At 38.8% G+C, this 14,416-nt stretch overlaps 3 protein-coding genes across 6 annotated transcripts; 1 reads left to right on the top strand and 2 right to left on the bottom strand.

The window, feature by feature from the left end:
- Positions 1 to 1,294: 1,294 nt before the first annotated feature.
- Positions 1,295 to 2,355, top strand: LOC140796678 (uncharacterized protein At5g39865). Its single transcript, XM_073149753.1, has one exon. The coding sequence runs from the start codon at positions 1,348 to 1,350 to the stop codon at positions 2,158 to 2,160; it is 813 nt and encodes a 270-aa protein (XP_073005854.1). The 5' UTR covers positions 1,295 to 1,347; the 3' UTR covers positions 2,161 to 2,355.
- A 483-nt stretch (positions 2,356 to 2,838) lies between these two features.
- Positions 2,839 to 5,668, bottom strand: LOC140796239 (uncharacterized). Of its 2 annotated transcripts, none has more exons than XM_073149178.1 (4): positions 5,505 to 5,668; positions 5,298 to 5,403; positions 3,966 to 4,116; positions 2,839 to 3,858 (listed from the first exon to the last, which is right to left on the bottom strand). In XM_073149178.1, the coding sequence occupies exons 2-4, from the start codon at positions 5,391 to 5,393 to the stop codon at positions 3,134 to 3,136; spliced, it is 972 nt and encodes a 323-aa protein (XP_073005279.1). In that variant the 5' UTR covers positions 5,394 to 5,403; positions 5,505 to 5,668; the 3' UTR covers positions 2,839 to 3,133. The 2 variants fall into 2 exon arrangements, with proteins under 2 accessions (XP_073005279.1, XP_073005278.1); XM_073149177.1 differs by having other exon boundaries at positions 5,519 to 5,621.
- Positions 5,669 to 5,899: 231 nt separating this feature from the next.
- On the bottom strand, positions 5,900 to 14,134 carry LOC140796238 (probable glutamate carboxypeptidase VP8). Of its 3 annotated transcripts, XR_012110425.1 has the most exons (11): positions 13,033 to 14,117; positions 12,128 to 12,370; positions 11,105 to 11,257; positions 10,770 to 10,838; positions 10,578 to 10,665; positions 9,447 to 9,530; positions 8,421 to 8,509; positions 7,634 to 7,747; positions 6,890 to 7,078; positions 6,433 to 6,567; positions 5,900 to 6,275 (listed from the first exon to the last, which is right to left on the bottom strand). XR_012110425.1 is itself a non-coding variant. In XM_073149176.1 (10 exons), exons 1-10 carry the CDS (start codon positions 13,966 to 13,968, stop codon positions 6,167 to 6,169), a joined length of 2,004 nt encoding a protein of 667 aa, XP_073005277.1. In that variant the 5' UTR covers positions 13,969 to 14,134; the 3' UTR covers positions 5,900 to 6,166. The 3 variants fall into 3 exon arrangements, 2 of the variants coding, with proteins under 2 accessions (XP_073005277.1, XP_073005276.1); XM_073149176.1 differs by lacking the exon at positions 6,890 to 7,078 and having other exon boundaries at positions 5,900 to 6,259; positions 13,033 to 14,134; XM_073149175.1 differs by lacking the exon at positions 6,890 to 7,078.
- Positions 14,135 to 14,416: the final 282 nt, after the last annotated feature.

Consider the following 14,416-nt stretch of genomic DNA (forward strand, 5'->3'; position numbering starts at 1 on the left):
TTTATCAGCTCTAAATAAATACACTTCAACTGCATCAAAGAAGAAGACGTGGATAGTGGTGGCCACTCCTCCCACGTCTTCTTATCCACTGCTGTCTCAAACTGTGGATGTATATATATTATCTATACATACCCACGCGTATCACGTATTAGATTGCATTAATAAAAATATAATAAAAAGAAAGCTTGTAGAGAAGTTTCAACGAACATGAGACATAAGAACCGCATTATAAAGATCATAATCATAGTTTTGAACCATCCTTTTATTTAATTCTTAGAAGATTTTATCATTTTAAAAAAATTAATCTGCCGCGTGGAATTTCGTTTTCTCTCCGTATGAATTGATTTCTTCTTTTTAGGTTCAGATTATACATAAAAAGTTCTAATGAAATATTCTATGTCCAAAGAAAAGTTTATATTTTCTTTCTTGCCGAATTCTAAAACAATGGGATAAGAAAGTTAGACTTGGCATTCAACAACTTACTCTAGATTGAACAAGTTTCTTGCCCTCACGAAGTACGTACAGCATATTATAAAGTGAGACTTAAGATTGGTTCATCCGTTGAAAAGATGAACAAAATTAATTAATTTATGTACACAAAAGTTGATACTTCTCCAACCAGAGGTAAAAAAAAGAAAGAAAATTAAAAAAAAATTAGAAGAACCATCATAAAGAGATAGGTGCAGTTGCTTTGAAGTTTGAACAACCAAGAAAAACATTGAAATAGAACCTTTAGAGGTGCTTGCTTCTTATATAATTTACATAGCATGATTAAGAAAACAATGGAAGGTGTTCCTATGCAGCCAAATAAAGAAGAAGAAAAGAAAAAAAAAAAAAGCCATCAACTTTTTTAAAATTTCTCATTCATAATTAATGGTGCAAATGTTGAAATCAATATAGTTCATTGAATCTTTTTTTTTACATTCTTAGTTAACGGCTAAGTAAGTTAGTATTCGGCCAAACTACACGGATATAAACTGTAAATTACCCAGAAAAAAAAAAAGAAAAAGAAAAGAAAAGAAAACTATAATAACTTGCTAAAGCTTCCAATTCGTCTCAAATTTAAAAAGTCCTAAAATTTGTAACTCAACGACTTTATAGCCGTTGAAGAACTAGCGGTCAGCGCGGTTACGAGGGAAGAAGGCATAGTAAGGAGGCAAAGACCAAGCAAAGCAATCTTGTATTCTTTTTTCCTATACTAATACAAAGCAAGGAATAGCATCAATTCTTTCTCTCTTCCATTACCCATCGAGCAATCCTTTCTCTTCTCCAACCTCTCACAGCTCTTAATACTTCTCCACTGAGGAGCAGAGACAACCGATCGACTATCAAACCACCAGAGAGACCATGAAGGGCTTCAAATCAAAGTTCCTAAAAACTCTCAAATCCTTGCCACACGTTGGGCATTCCAAGCCAAACCGAGTCCTCCACGTCGAGGAGCCCGACGAGTTCTTCGACGCGTCGCCTTCGCCGCACGTCGCCCGGAGTCTCTCCCTTCTCCCCATCGCCAGAGAAGAAGCCCCCAAGGAAAAAGATGGGTCCTTTTCATGGAAGAAGAGCAGCAGCAACAAGAACAGCCACCAAGAAGAGCCAAGAAGCTGGGTGGCGAAGGTCAAGAGCCAAGAAGAGCCTTCTCTCAAGTTGCCCTGCAACCAAGTTGGCACCTTTGATCCCTTAACAGAGTTCCAAGACATTTGCCCCCCAGGAGGAAGAGACGCCATAGTTCTATACACGACTAGCCTCAGAGGAGTAAGGAAGACCTTCTCAGATTGCACTAAGGTGAGGTCTTTATTGGAGAACATGAGGGTGGTGTTCCAGGAGAGGGATATCTCCATGGATATGGGATATAGGGAGGAATTATGGAAGGTTTTGGGGTGCAGAGCAACTCCACCAAGGTTGTTTATAAGAGGGAAGTACATAGGAGGGGCCGAGGAGGTGATTGCATTGCATGAGCAGGGGAAGCTGAAGCCGCTTCTGCCGCGGCAGCCGGCAATGCAGCCCGGCCGGGCTTCCTGCGGGGGTTGCGGCGGCGTGAGATTCATCGTGTGCTGCGAGTGTAACGGGGGTCGGAAGCTCTACGACAACGAGAATTCGGCTATTATTCGATGCCCATATTGCAATGAGAATGGCCTCGTTCAGTGCCCTTTCTGCTGCTACTAGTTGTCAAACTTTGTTCATGTTATTGTTGTTGTTGTTGTTGTTGTTCTTGTTTGGAAGAGTGAGCTTGTTTGTGGTTGTATGTTGTATGTTGTAGTATTTGAAAGATTCTTATGTTTAGTTAAGTTCTTGGTGCGTTCGGATGTTTGTTTGAATTCGAGTCTGTCTTATTACTCCTTGTGGTGGTGATTTTTATTTCATGGGTGTCTTCTCCTGTTTTAATTTTCTTTTTCCATATTTGTCTTGTTAGGAATATAAACTCATCTTTTAATGATCTCAACTTTTTCCGACAACTTAAAACGGTTTCAAACAATGGATTTGGTATCTATCATAGAAATTGATTATTTGTATATTTTCTGAGTTCAGAACTCATCCGATCTAATAATGCTTTATTAGAGAAAATGCAATCTCCTTAGACGCAGAGGCTAATCAGCAGGCTTCTGAAGAATGCAACTTAGGTTAAGACAAACTGTGAAATAATTAAACAAACAACACCCTTTTAAGAAGCTTTAGACATGAAGAGATTCATCCTGTTCAAAACAAAGGATCAGAACAGACCAATAAACAGCACATATAAAGGTATTGCATGGCACTAATTCCAAAAGATTTGAGCATACAATGAATACAATAAGACAAAGAAAAAATGTTATGGATCACAAATAGCAACTAAAAGAAGAAGCCTTGATGAAAACGAAATTAAGATTACACCACAGTGATTCAAGTTTTCCTTGCGAATGCAAGTAGTATTCCATTCTCCTATTACAACAAAATACTAATAATATGACAAATTAACGAGTTTACAAGTTAGGATGAAGTTACATGCCTATGGTGATACAAGGGGCCAAACTACCTATACATTCATAAGATTGAATATAGAGTATAGTACTAAACATAGGAATATCTAAAGCAACTCAGTCGAGCTCTAGATGTTCAGAAGCTAAAGAGCAACTTATAGCATCCTAAGACTGAGATACTCTCAGCAGTTAACAGGGGAAGCATTGGGGAAATGCTGTCCATCATCACAGTTCATAGTATTGGCCTGCTTACAGACTGGAGCCTCTCCACCATCCTCAGTAGAAGCAATTCCTTTGGGGTCAAGTTCTGGGGAAGATACTTGAGAGACAGCCGGTTTATCTTCCTCTTTCTTCTCCTCCATTCCTGCATCTGCCGTAGATCTAACAGGCTTATCCTTGTTGAGTTCTTTGGAGTTGGGTTCTTTGGAGTCTTTCTCCTTCTCTGCAGTTTCTGCTGCCTTTTCATAATTCTCATTGGCCTTTTCCAAGGCTCCTTGTTCCTCGGCAGGTACTTCAGAACCAGCTGGTTTATCTTCCTCTTTCTTCTCCTCAGATTTTTTGAGATCTTCATCCTTCTCTGCAGTTTCTTTGGTTCTCTTTCCATCATTCTCATTGCTAGTTCCAACCAGCTCCTGTACATCAGCAGTATCTTTTGTAGCATTTTCAGTTACATCTTTTGCAGATTCAGCATCTTTCATCTCAACATCAGAAGCCACTGTAGTTTCTGCAGCACCGGGAGCTCCCTCAGCTTGAGGAGTTCCATCCATAACATCTCCGCTGCCTTTTTCATCTTTTGCTTCTTTTTTTGCACGTGGTGTTCTCGGTCGTTTCCTAGGTTTCTCGCCTTCTGGAGTCTCAATAACTCTCACTCTTTCACTAATTCTTGCAGAACGTCTTGGAGTATCACCTATTTACAAGCATTGAGATAAAGGGAAAAAATGAATTCACCCACCTATCTGGTGTAAGAATTTGCAGAAAGCAGAGGAAGGAAGAGTGTGTGGTGCTGGAATTTACCAGTTCCCCAGTCAAAGTCAGACGAAGAAGTGCCTCCAGGATGGGATTTTAGATATTGATCCAACTGTTTCTTATTCTTAATCTCCTCACCAGTTGGCGAAATGAAAACTATCTCGTTCTTTCTTGGTGTTCCACCCTTCTTGGGAATAAACTGTAAATGCAGGAAAGATCATTAAGTTGATGAAGTATGAGTGCCTAACAGAGGTGAGACAACAAATTTTTTTTATAGTTGCCTTATAGCTAACGGATTTTTATCAGAACTACAGGCTTCAGACAAAATTTATGACATTCCTTTCTATCATATGCAAAACTTGAGTTTTGAAGGGAAAACCAGTGCGCATAAATCTGAATATAACCTCGAAATATTATCCAATACTTCATCTCAAGTGAGAAGACAAGTCTAATGTTCGCATATAGTCAAAATACTTCCAAAGAATTTCAATTCCTGTTAGCATGTTCACAGCCTACTTTTGCTCCTTAGCCTTGAAAGGCAGATTTTTAGTCTGCAACTTTGGACCTAGCAAAAATCAATTGAACTCAAACTAACTGGCAAGCAGGCTATACACATCTTGCCCTCCCCAAGCTCCTCAGGAGGGTTCATGCTCCAGTAGATGAAATTCTTTTTTCTTTTCTCCATCTAAGCTCGTCATAGTCTCATTACTTAATTATTGGTGCATTATCAAGTCAAGTAGGTAAGGTTCAATGATGAACTAAAATTGAAGTAAATTCTCTTTGCTGCAATAAACTTTTCAAATTTTAATCTACATGTTTGTGTAGCATATAAAGATATCAAATTACTGCAAATTTTTTACAAATATGACTTAGTGCTCTATTACATACAGTGAAGTCAAAATTGGGTTATAGGATTTGGTACATCAGAAGGTAAGTCAGTGCGGCGTATCATCTGACCTTCAATTCAATAGATATTCAACTCTCGAATTTATCGAACATATACTATGAAAAATGATGTTAACAAGAAATCAAATAGCCTGCACAGGATAAGCACCAAGAATTGAGCAGAAATTTGCATAGCTACCCGACATTAAACATTAAGAATTATCACAAAACAACGCTAACTTCAACCCTAGGATTCCATCAACCTCCGAATTCCCCAATTCCAAAGTTTGATACCTTGAAAACCCTAATCAGCCAAAGAATAACGGTACAAAGAGTAAACAATCTCGCAAACCCTAGTACAAGAGATAAATACCGCAAAATTAACAAAATTAGCTGAGATCTAAGCTAAGACCCGTTGAATTAACCAATTCCAGAACCAAATTGAAAGGGAAAAAAGGGCTAAAAGGAAGGGAAAAAAAAAACTAGAAGTCAAACCTTCTTCTTCCAACCCTCAGGAGCCGGGAGCTCGACGGAGAATTCATCAACCGCTTCACTAGCCATCTTTTCGAGTGTTCGCTTCCCGCTTCGCATGCAGTGGATGCTACCAAGGTGAAGAGAAAGGAAACGAATTAGGATTGTATGGATATGTAATACATAAAGATTACAAGGGGAAAAATGTAAAATTAAGTCGATTATAACGACCACAAGTTCTTCACCCCCTCGTGGCCGCTCGACCCCGCAAACGGCGTGACCGAGACGGCGGGCTCGAAGGGATTCCATAACTGGATTGAACTCCGACGATCGCGTCCGGCACCAAGAGATGACGTGCCGAAAAGGGTCGGCTTATTGATGAGATCACTGATGAACCCTCGGGAAAGGGGGGGGGGTTACGTGGCAGCAGTGAAAGTATATTTTGCGGAATATTCTTTAAAATAAAATGAATGATTTTCTATGCATATTCTATTATAACAAAATGTAGATTAATTGTAAAAAATATATGCATTTAATTACATATACTTAATTGAAAAATTAAATGTAATAAAAATGTTAAAAGCTCCTGTTTTCAAGAAATGAGCTGTGTTAAAAATTGACAAATATTTGTTAATGATAAAAATTCAATTTGTTTATCTCCAATTTTTTGACATTCATGTATGCATTGCTTACACAAACATACACATTACACATAAATTTGTGCCTTGCAAAACCAAGAATAGCTCTTGTTTTGCAAATAACATAATTTTTGGTGCATATTTGCTAATGTGATTATAAAGTGGAATGCCACTCCCCTCAAGTGAGATCTCCTCTAAGGGCATGGGCAGCCCTTGTGATAGCTCTTGCAATCCTCCAGATTTCATGCTGGATAGCTAACTGCCCTTCTTTTTCAGAAGCAAGCTTCCTGGCCCGAGAGATTGCATCAACAATGCCAGGGAAGAATGAAACCTTACTTTCATAGTCCTCTGGAGGTGAAAACAACTGCCAATCATCAAACAGATGAGATGCACAAGAGTGAATTATCTTAAGGCTAGAACATACACGACGTAATAGTATGAGAAACTAAAATATAGTCGGACTCTGTAATATGTTATTCTTATTGCACTTCAGCAGCAATTCCAACTAATAACATGCTTACCAAATGCTTAAACCAGTGTCTCCCTTTAAGGCCCTCTGCTTCAAGAAAGCTTCTTTCTACAAGCATAAGGCGATCATTGAAAGCGCGTCTCCTCAGTGCAGAAAATTCCTTTGAATTATCTTGCTCCTGCAGTTTCTGTGGATTTTGAAAAATAACAAGTGTAACCTATCATTTGGATAGTATAAAATTGCATGACATGTTAACAACTCTTCTATTGGGCTTATTCTTCCAACTATAAATGCTGATTTGTATTATCTCACACATACTAATAATTGTTGCTTCATAACAGAAAAAAAGAAGAGGGTACTTTTTCACGTATAAAATTAAAAAGTATAGATTAAAGTAGAAAAGACTAGGAAAGAACTATTTGTTTTATGAGAACTTAACCTCCTTATCTATTTAGGTTGCACTATTCAGGATGACAAAATAAACATCACTAATTGACACAACCGCTCACCAGAGCTAGAGTTCTCAGTAGGATATTTCCATGACAAAAACTGGAGAGTATATGAACATACTGAACTAGTATGATTTGCTGGCACACAAACTTTTGGATGAAGTTCATCTACAGCTCTTGGGTATTATTTGGACGTCCAAAGGAATAGTATCATTTTACTGTTTATTTGGTTTGGAAGACTCCAGAAACCTGAGATCAAAGTGAAAGAAAATATAATGACTATTTAATTATAGTATGTGATTGAATGATTGATGAAGCACTTCTCATGAAGCAGATTGAGTAGTGCATTTTTGAGAAACCCTCTCCAGTGGCAATAATTGGTAAAACTTGCCTAGATTATCCTTAATCTTTTTCTCTCCCCTCTTCTAGTTAGTGCCTAGACAATCCACTGTCCCGCATTCCAAGTTTCCATTTTGGATATCAAATATTTAAACATTATAGAACACTCCATCTTTGATGATTTAAAAAAGAAATTCAGTGTCTTATCGAAGTATCAAACCACAGTATTTAACAATAACTTATCCTAGATAATTTACTCATATTATTTGTGCATCCATATGTATTTCCACATGTATCAAGAGGAAGTTCTCCTCTGCCTAGAAAAACAAACAGTTAACGCCTCTATTGCATGTTTAAGTTAACAATAATAGTAGAGCATTGTAAGCAAAAGTTGTTTAGATTGGCAATTGTGAGAAAAGAAAATGATACTGAGTACAGATAACACCAGAAAAATTCTCTGCATACCTTTCCCACCTCTAGAGCTTCATTGGCTGCATCGGTGAAGTCACGAATGCTTGTGTTTATAGGATCCAGCGATTGCCCTTCACCGAGCAAGCGGCTCAGTTTATTTGAATATTCCTTTTTATCACATCAGAAGAGCGGCCAAGTTGTTACAATGTAATACAGACACGTCAAATGCAAAAGCTCTTGTAACGTTAAATACCTAACTGCAGAAATTGTATCGCTTTTTGTTGGGTCAGATATTAAGCAAATAAAATACTAGTACCCTTTATGCCGTTTATTTTCGCCAAAAGATCAGTGTTGTGAGAAAAGTAAAGTTTACATTGTGTCCTCAACAAAATGAGGCCTTGACAACTTCAATAAATCATAAATTTTTCTATGAATAGTGCAAACTATCAAAGGTCAAAGCAACTCTAGACTCATCCTAGTGAGTTTCCTGTCCTATTTACAGTCGTACAAGTTTCTCAAGATTTAAAATATATGGAACAATATTAGGAGTCCTCCTTGCACATAAAGATTGAAGACAAGATAATGAGTAAAAGGTATAAACTGCGTCATACAATTTCCCATAGGCCTCTGTCCATTACTATGTTAAAATCAGATCCATAATGAGTACCAATAAAGCACAGTTCTAGTATTTGGAATAGCACTTTTAGCCCAGTATGAACAGTGCAGATATTTTGACATATAAATCAAGATAACTATATTATGCAAAGGCTGCTACAAATGCAAGGCAGTGAAACTTATACAAGTCAGACACTAAAAAGAGTTATGTAACCAGCTAACATACCTGCAACTGAGAAGCATAAGACAGGTAATCAAAAGGTATGATTGAATCATCCGCTATGTGAAGGGCTAGAAGTCCCCAAATCTCAGTAACTGATGCAGCACCAAATCAAGTCAGTACTAAGAAGAACAAAATGAGAAAAAGATAATTGTAGGCATAAGGTCACAGGATAATAAGCTTCACATATCACTTTTTAATATAATAATTATAAGAGGAGTTGTTGAATTTCTTATATTTGAAGAGGCTGCATTTACACATATAAAATGTAATCTAAAAATCAGTTTTTAATTTATGGATATAATGTCTTTCCAAGGGTTAAGATAGAATCACACGCAGCATCTTGACACTCGATTTATTAAGTGCATATCAAAACACATTCTCTCAAGTCTCAACCTTTAATGGAGAGAAAAGATGAAAGGCATGATACCTTTCGTTTTATTGGTTTCTCATTTAACACTATAAATGTTGCATATTGGCATACATGAAACTGAAGTCCATAGCAGTAGCTTAACTAAAAGCGTCACTTTCACACCAAGGGGGGCTTAACGACTTTTAAATTTAAAAGTATATTTTCAAATGATACCTTAAAGGCATCATCAACTGTTTCTCTAAGGATGGGTAATGAAGATTATTAGTAGGAAATATCTTTAAAGGAAATTTGGATCTCTCGATTGCAAGCATTGAGGAAGTTTCCTTTTTTTTTTTACAATGAGAATTTATTACCAATGTGTCACTATAAATGGTTTGGATGGAATTGGAATCTTCTAATTATCTCGATCCTAAAACTTTCACCTGCCAAGTGCAGCATTGACAAAGTGTCTTCTTTTACAATGAGGATCTGTTACCCAACATGGTCAGTGTAAATGGTTTAATTTGCACTGCACAACACCTACAGTCCAAACTATCTTCTTAAGTGCTACCCCTTCCAATTCTATACTGACATCCCTGAGTCCTCTCAAATAATACCAACATGCATAAGATATCTGCATGTTAAGAAAGCATCTAAAGCTAACACTAAAGAAAACTTACTAGCCACATGACGATGGAAAAAAGGATCACCATCTTTTTCCATCCAGCTATATGAATCAAGAGCAGTGTGGTAGCCTGAAAATTCTGCAACAACACTGTAAGGATCAGTATTCGTGGTACTAAGGTACTGTCTTCAATAAGACTACAGCAGAATTTGTTAAAGAGAACCAAAGAAAACAGAACACGTATAATTGGTTTCTTCATAAAAGCTAACAGCCTCAGGTATTGCCAAAAAACTGGTCCTGAAGAATAAATATTCCATATTTTGTACAACAATAAAATTGGCATGCTAATGTGGTATGATGACCTATTAAGGAAGTTCAACTTTTAAAGATTTGGCGCTCCATATTTGAAACATGCAAAATCTTCCTAACCAAAAATAGATTATTACATGCCCTATGTAGTCAGCAAAGGTATAAAGAACAGAAGAACTTTAGCAAGTTAGAGACTCAAAAGAATTCACCATTATATTCAGCACAGTTTTTTTTCATAGGATTTGAAGTTATAAATCTATAATAACTTGGAAAATTGTGTCTCTCAGCGAATGGTAATAAATATTGCAAGTATAAAAGACAGTTGCATGAAGACCTGAGAAAAGGTGAATCAAAAGTATCACAAAAACAATAAATTTGATAACAGTAAAAAGACCGTCCGGTATACATTGCAAGCATATTGCTTTTCAGTTGTCTATCATTGAGATAAATTTTACATGGTTACACCAAACACCTGCATTTCAGCATGCATAACGTAGTGGTTTCTCACTTCTTTCACAAGATATAAATTCTACAGTTTACCTAAATTCTAATGAAATAGATATTTCTTCTTACAGCAGCACTACAGAACCTTCCCTGGACAAGCACTTTCTCTAATATCAGTTGATCCTTAGCTGATGCATCAACAACTATGCATTCCCACAGTTTTCATTAATTTAAACAAATAGTCACATGGACTGCAATTTTTTGCCTATAATCATACACAAAGGAAGACAAAATGATGATAGCATAGTACTAAAAGAAAGAGTCAAAGACATGGAACTAGCAAGCTCAATAGTGGACAAAAAGTCATGTATTGTGTTCATAATATTTGGTAACTAAGATTGCTATTGCTGTCAATCACCAGATTCTAAGATACCTTTCCCGTAGTACAAGTCCCCAGAAGGAACCCCAGCATGGTGTAGAAACGCAGAAAAATCAGAATCAACTCTCGCAAGCCTGTCAATCTGCAGAACAAAGAGTCCAGGCATAAAAATAACTAGCACAGAGAAAATGAAATGGTCGAACAGGAGTTGCAACTCCTGTTTTACCAAATTTATAAACACCTTACACTAATTCCTCCATTCATTGCTATCCATGTATCAAAAACACTCTTGCTCCCGTCATCTGGATCTTTTACCTGAAAACATAGTATTGTTGATAGATATCCAGAAAAAGGTAAATGTAATAGAATACATCATCTAGCATTTTTGTATCATAGTGTGAATTACTTTCGACCAAATCTAAATATGTAAGAAGGTAAACTAGATAATGTCAAAAAAATAATTGGCAATTCAAGTCCTAAATAATATTCATTCTTTGCGTAGTGAAATTCTTACTGAATCCAAACTTTCAACAAGTTGCATATAGATGAACTGCAGTTAGTGGCATAACTGCTAAATGTACCTGCTTTGTAATATCAATCAAAAGCTTGTCCAGTTGGGGAGTCAGACCAGCAAAAAATCCAGAACCTTGTACTGCACAGTCAACATTTAAGTAAACTACAGCTTTTGAACCCAAATTTCCAAGGTTCTCTTCAACCCATTCAGTAGATCCGATCTGTAACAAAAGCCTCCAAACTTTAGATGGCAGTCCACATTAAATAGATCTAAATATATTGTCCTCTTGCTATGAAAAATCAAACTTCCATCTCTTTGGATCAAAACTTGATTGGGCATAATTGGAGGAATGCATATACATAGATATTTTAAGCCTATAGTTCTATATAACATAAAAAAAAAACCAAAAACAATATTCTCCTGAACAGAGGGCATATACTCATGATCTGCTATTTGAACACAAAGAGTGCAAAAGAAACTAAAGTTAATACTACATGCAGAACAATATACAACTTTCTGGAGGTAAGTAAAAAAACATCTAGACAAGTTATGCCCTAAAGAAACTGAGAGACCAAAACATCTGATGAAAAGTAGAAAATAATAGCCTAACAACAATATTCACTACTAACTATTGGATTTGAGCTATGTTTAACTGGATATTACCCCAAGGCATTTGCACCGAAAAGCCCTTGAATTTTAATAATAATAAGATTGGGCTTATGTAAATTATGCTCACTTTATTATATATATTAAAAAAAAGATGTGCATTTAGGAGTAAAAAAATAAACACACTCGGTTTCCAATAGCTCAACTTACGGATTTTTTTATGCAAATGGCCCATTTAACTCTTTTTTGGAAAAACGCGAAAGCTAAACTTCTATCTCTCTACTCCAAAGTTATTATTAAAAAGGTAAATACATCAAAGAACAAACTAAATCTGAGCCAACTCAAGGCAAACTAATTTTACTTATCGCATATTTTTCTTCATGCACTTATATGCATTCCGGCATGAAAGAGGTGGGCCTACTACTTAAATGAATTGTTCAAACATTTATTATTTTTGTCTTTCGTCTCTTGCATGCAAACTCACCATTCCGAACTCTTCTGCATCCCAGCTGCAAAGGATGATGGTCCTTCGCGGTCTCCAGCCTGAATGCAACATTATACCAAAGCGTCGAGCAATCTCAAGAAGCACAGATGTTCCACTGTTGGGGTCCACAGCTCCGTAGGTCCATGCATCTCTGTGGTTACCAAGGATGATGTATTTGTCAGGCTCTTCGTGTCCTCTTATGGCAGCAAAAATATCTTTGATGGTAGCCAATTTTCTATCTTCCTTGATAAAAGAATCAAAATGGACAAGACCATATCATTTCTGTCTATTAACAGTTTGCATTGATAGATCACTTGCAAATCAAATGGAGGAATAAATGAAGTCAAATTAAGCGGAGATCGACCAAGATATAGAAAATAAAGAACAACTAGCACACATCATGGTTAGACTGACATCAGATGTTGCCTGAAGCAAATGGTATGAGGAAATAAAGTGCCAATAATTGTCTCTGATTTGTCAAACAGTACCAAATGTGAATCCAACAAGCTATTAAGTCTATCTGCCGTCATGAGATCGCTAAGATGATGCCACATTTCTATTGTTCTTACACAACAATAGACAAGGATGACTTCTCAGAATCCCGTATAATGGGACCCATGACAGGAAAAGATCCATCAGTGAAGTCCCTAGGGTCCAATGGTTCAGAATGAGTTACATCGCGCCAATTCAATGCCAAACATGAGAATGGGTAAGCATATTGTGGTAATAGTATTCCCAAATACTGTGGACCCTATTCGATGCAGAGCTAATCCAGGAAATACCTTTTGACATCTACCAAGATAGACTATGACCTCTCATCTCTTGAGCTGAAGATTGGAATGCCGATAATCTACTTCATCATGTCAGGTCAACCCTAAGTTTACTCTGCATCAAATAATGATTACCTGATACGTGAAGTTGACCAAAGCGGGTCCGGGGCCAACTCCATTGACCTCCATTTCCAGCCCGGCCCTCCAGTCGTGCGGCACCGGGGGCCCACCGAGCGTCCGCAAGATCTCCGTTGACGTGGCGGCGGATACTGGCATGGATGGGATTCTTGGGAACCTCTTCCTCACCTCTTCTTCCTCCGCACCGAGTCTCTCTGCGGTGGCGGCGGCGGCGGCCCAGCCAGGTGTTAGTGGATCCCCGGGCCCGCCAAGAATCACGGTCCCCCTTTCCACACCGCCATCTCGACCTCCGGCGACCAGCACCGCTGCCGCTCCCCTCTCCGCCGCCCGCGCCACCACTCCGCCGCGGTACCCGCCGCCTCTCCTCACAATCACCACGCAACCGCCAACGCGCACCCCGAGGCGCTCGAGCGCCGAGAAGTCCTCCTCCCGGCCGAGGTTGACGTAGACCGCCGGGGCCACGGCAGCACCGGAGGGGGAGTAGGCGTGGTAGGGTCTGACGGCGACCCCTCCCGGGTCAGCCGGCTCGGCTAGGGAGAGCGGGGTGAGGAGGGAGCCATCGGGGCGGAGGAGAGAAAGGGAGGCGTCGGAAGGGTACGACAGGAGAGGGGAGTATTCGCGGGTGTGCGTCTCGAGCCCGGCAGCGCGGAGGCGGGAGACGACGTACGCTGCGGCTGAGACGCCGCCTAGGGTTCCGGCAAGGTGGGGGCGGAGGGTTAGGGCTCGGAGGTCCGCTGCGATCGTAGAGTTGGCGGATGAGGAGAGTGATACGAAGAAAGCGGCGGAAGTAGTTTGGGAAATCGGAGGGGTATTCCGGGAAGAGGAATTGGGACGGGACAGGGAGTATAGTAGGACGAAGAGGGAGACAACGAAGAGGAGGCAGAGGAGGTGGAAGCGAGGAGTGGGAGACTTTGGGAAGAAAGGGAAGGGCATTTCCGGGAGAATGGAATGAAGAAGAGGGAAGGGCGTTATTTCGAGAAGAACTCGCAGAATGCCGAAAGAGAGATATAGAGAGCGAGAGAGAGAGAGAGAGAGAGAGAGAGAGAGAGAGAGAGAGAGGGAGAAGTGGGAAGTGGTGGTGAAGTGGTGGATGGATAGTGGCGTCTTCTTTTCTATTATTATTCTTGTTCTTTTGGTTTGCCAATTTTTGCAATTTAAAAATGACGGCTGTGACGAGGACAGCTGAGTGGTGACTAGCATATTATATTGTCGGCGATTGGGAGATCTGGGGCACGCTCGGTAAATTTCCTTTCATCTCTGGAAATTTTTTGCCAGACAAATGAGAAAAACGTGATAAACTACCCAAAATTAGGACAACTCCTGAGTTATTATATAAATAAGTTTACATATATTCTATCATCTTATACTTATGCTTAAAAAA

Source organism: Typha latifolia, chromosome 10, assembly GCF_019914945.1.
Source record: "Typha latifolia isolate L0001 chromosome 10, TyphaL0001v2, whole genome shotgun sequence".
In the NCBI taxonomy this organism is placed as follows: Eukaryota; Viridiplantae; Streptophyta; class Magnoliopsida; order Poales; family Typhaceae; genus Typha; species Typha latifolia.

Bases quoted from the DNA above. Each gene is read 5' to 3' on its own strand.
- LOC140796678 (XM_073149753.1), top strand. From the start codon at position 1,348: ATGAAGGGCTTCAAATCAAAGTTCCTAAAAACTCTCAAATCCTTGCCA.
- LOC140796238 (XM_073149175.1), bottom strand. From the start codon at position 13,968: ATGCCCTTCCCTTTCTTCCCAAAGTCTCCCACTCCTCGCTTCCACCTC. The intron at 10,839-11,104 runs GTACATTTAGCA...CTATGTTTTCAG, and splicing joins TGATTGATATTACAAAGCAG to GTAAAAGATCCAGATGACGG. The intron at 8,510-9,446 runs GTAAGTTTTCTT...GTGCTGCATCAG, and splicing joins TTTCCATCGTCATGTGGCTA to TTACTGAGATTTGGGGACTT.
- LOC140796239 (XM_073149178.1), bottom strand. From the start codon at position 5,393: ATGCGAAGCGGGAAGCGAACACTCGAAAAGATGGCTAGTGAAGCGGTT. The intron at 4,117-5,297 runs GTTTGACTTCTA...CTGCATTTACAG, and splicing joins CTGAGGGTTGGAAGAAGAAG to TTTATTCCCAAGAAGGGTGG. The intron at 3,859-3,965 runs GTAAATTCCAGC...GCTTGTAAATAG, and splicing joins TGACTTTGACTGGGGAACTG to GTGATACTCCAAGACGTTCT.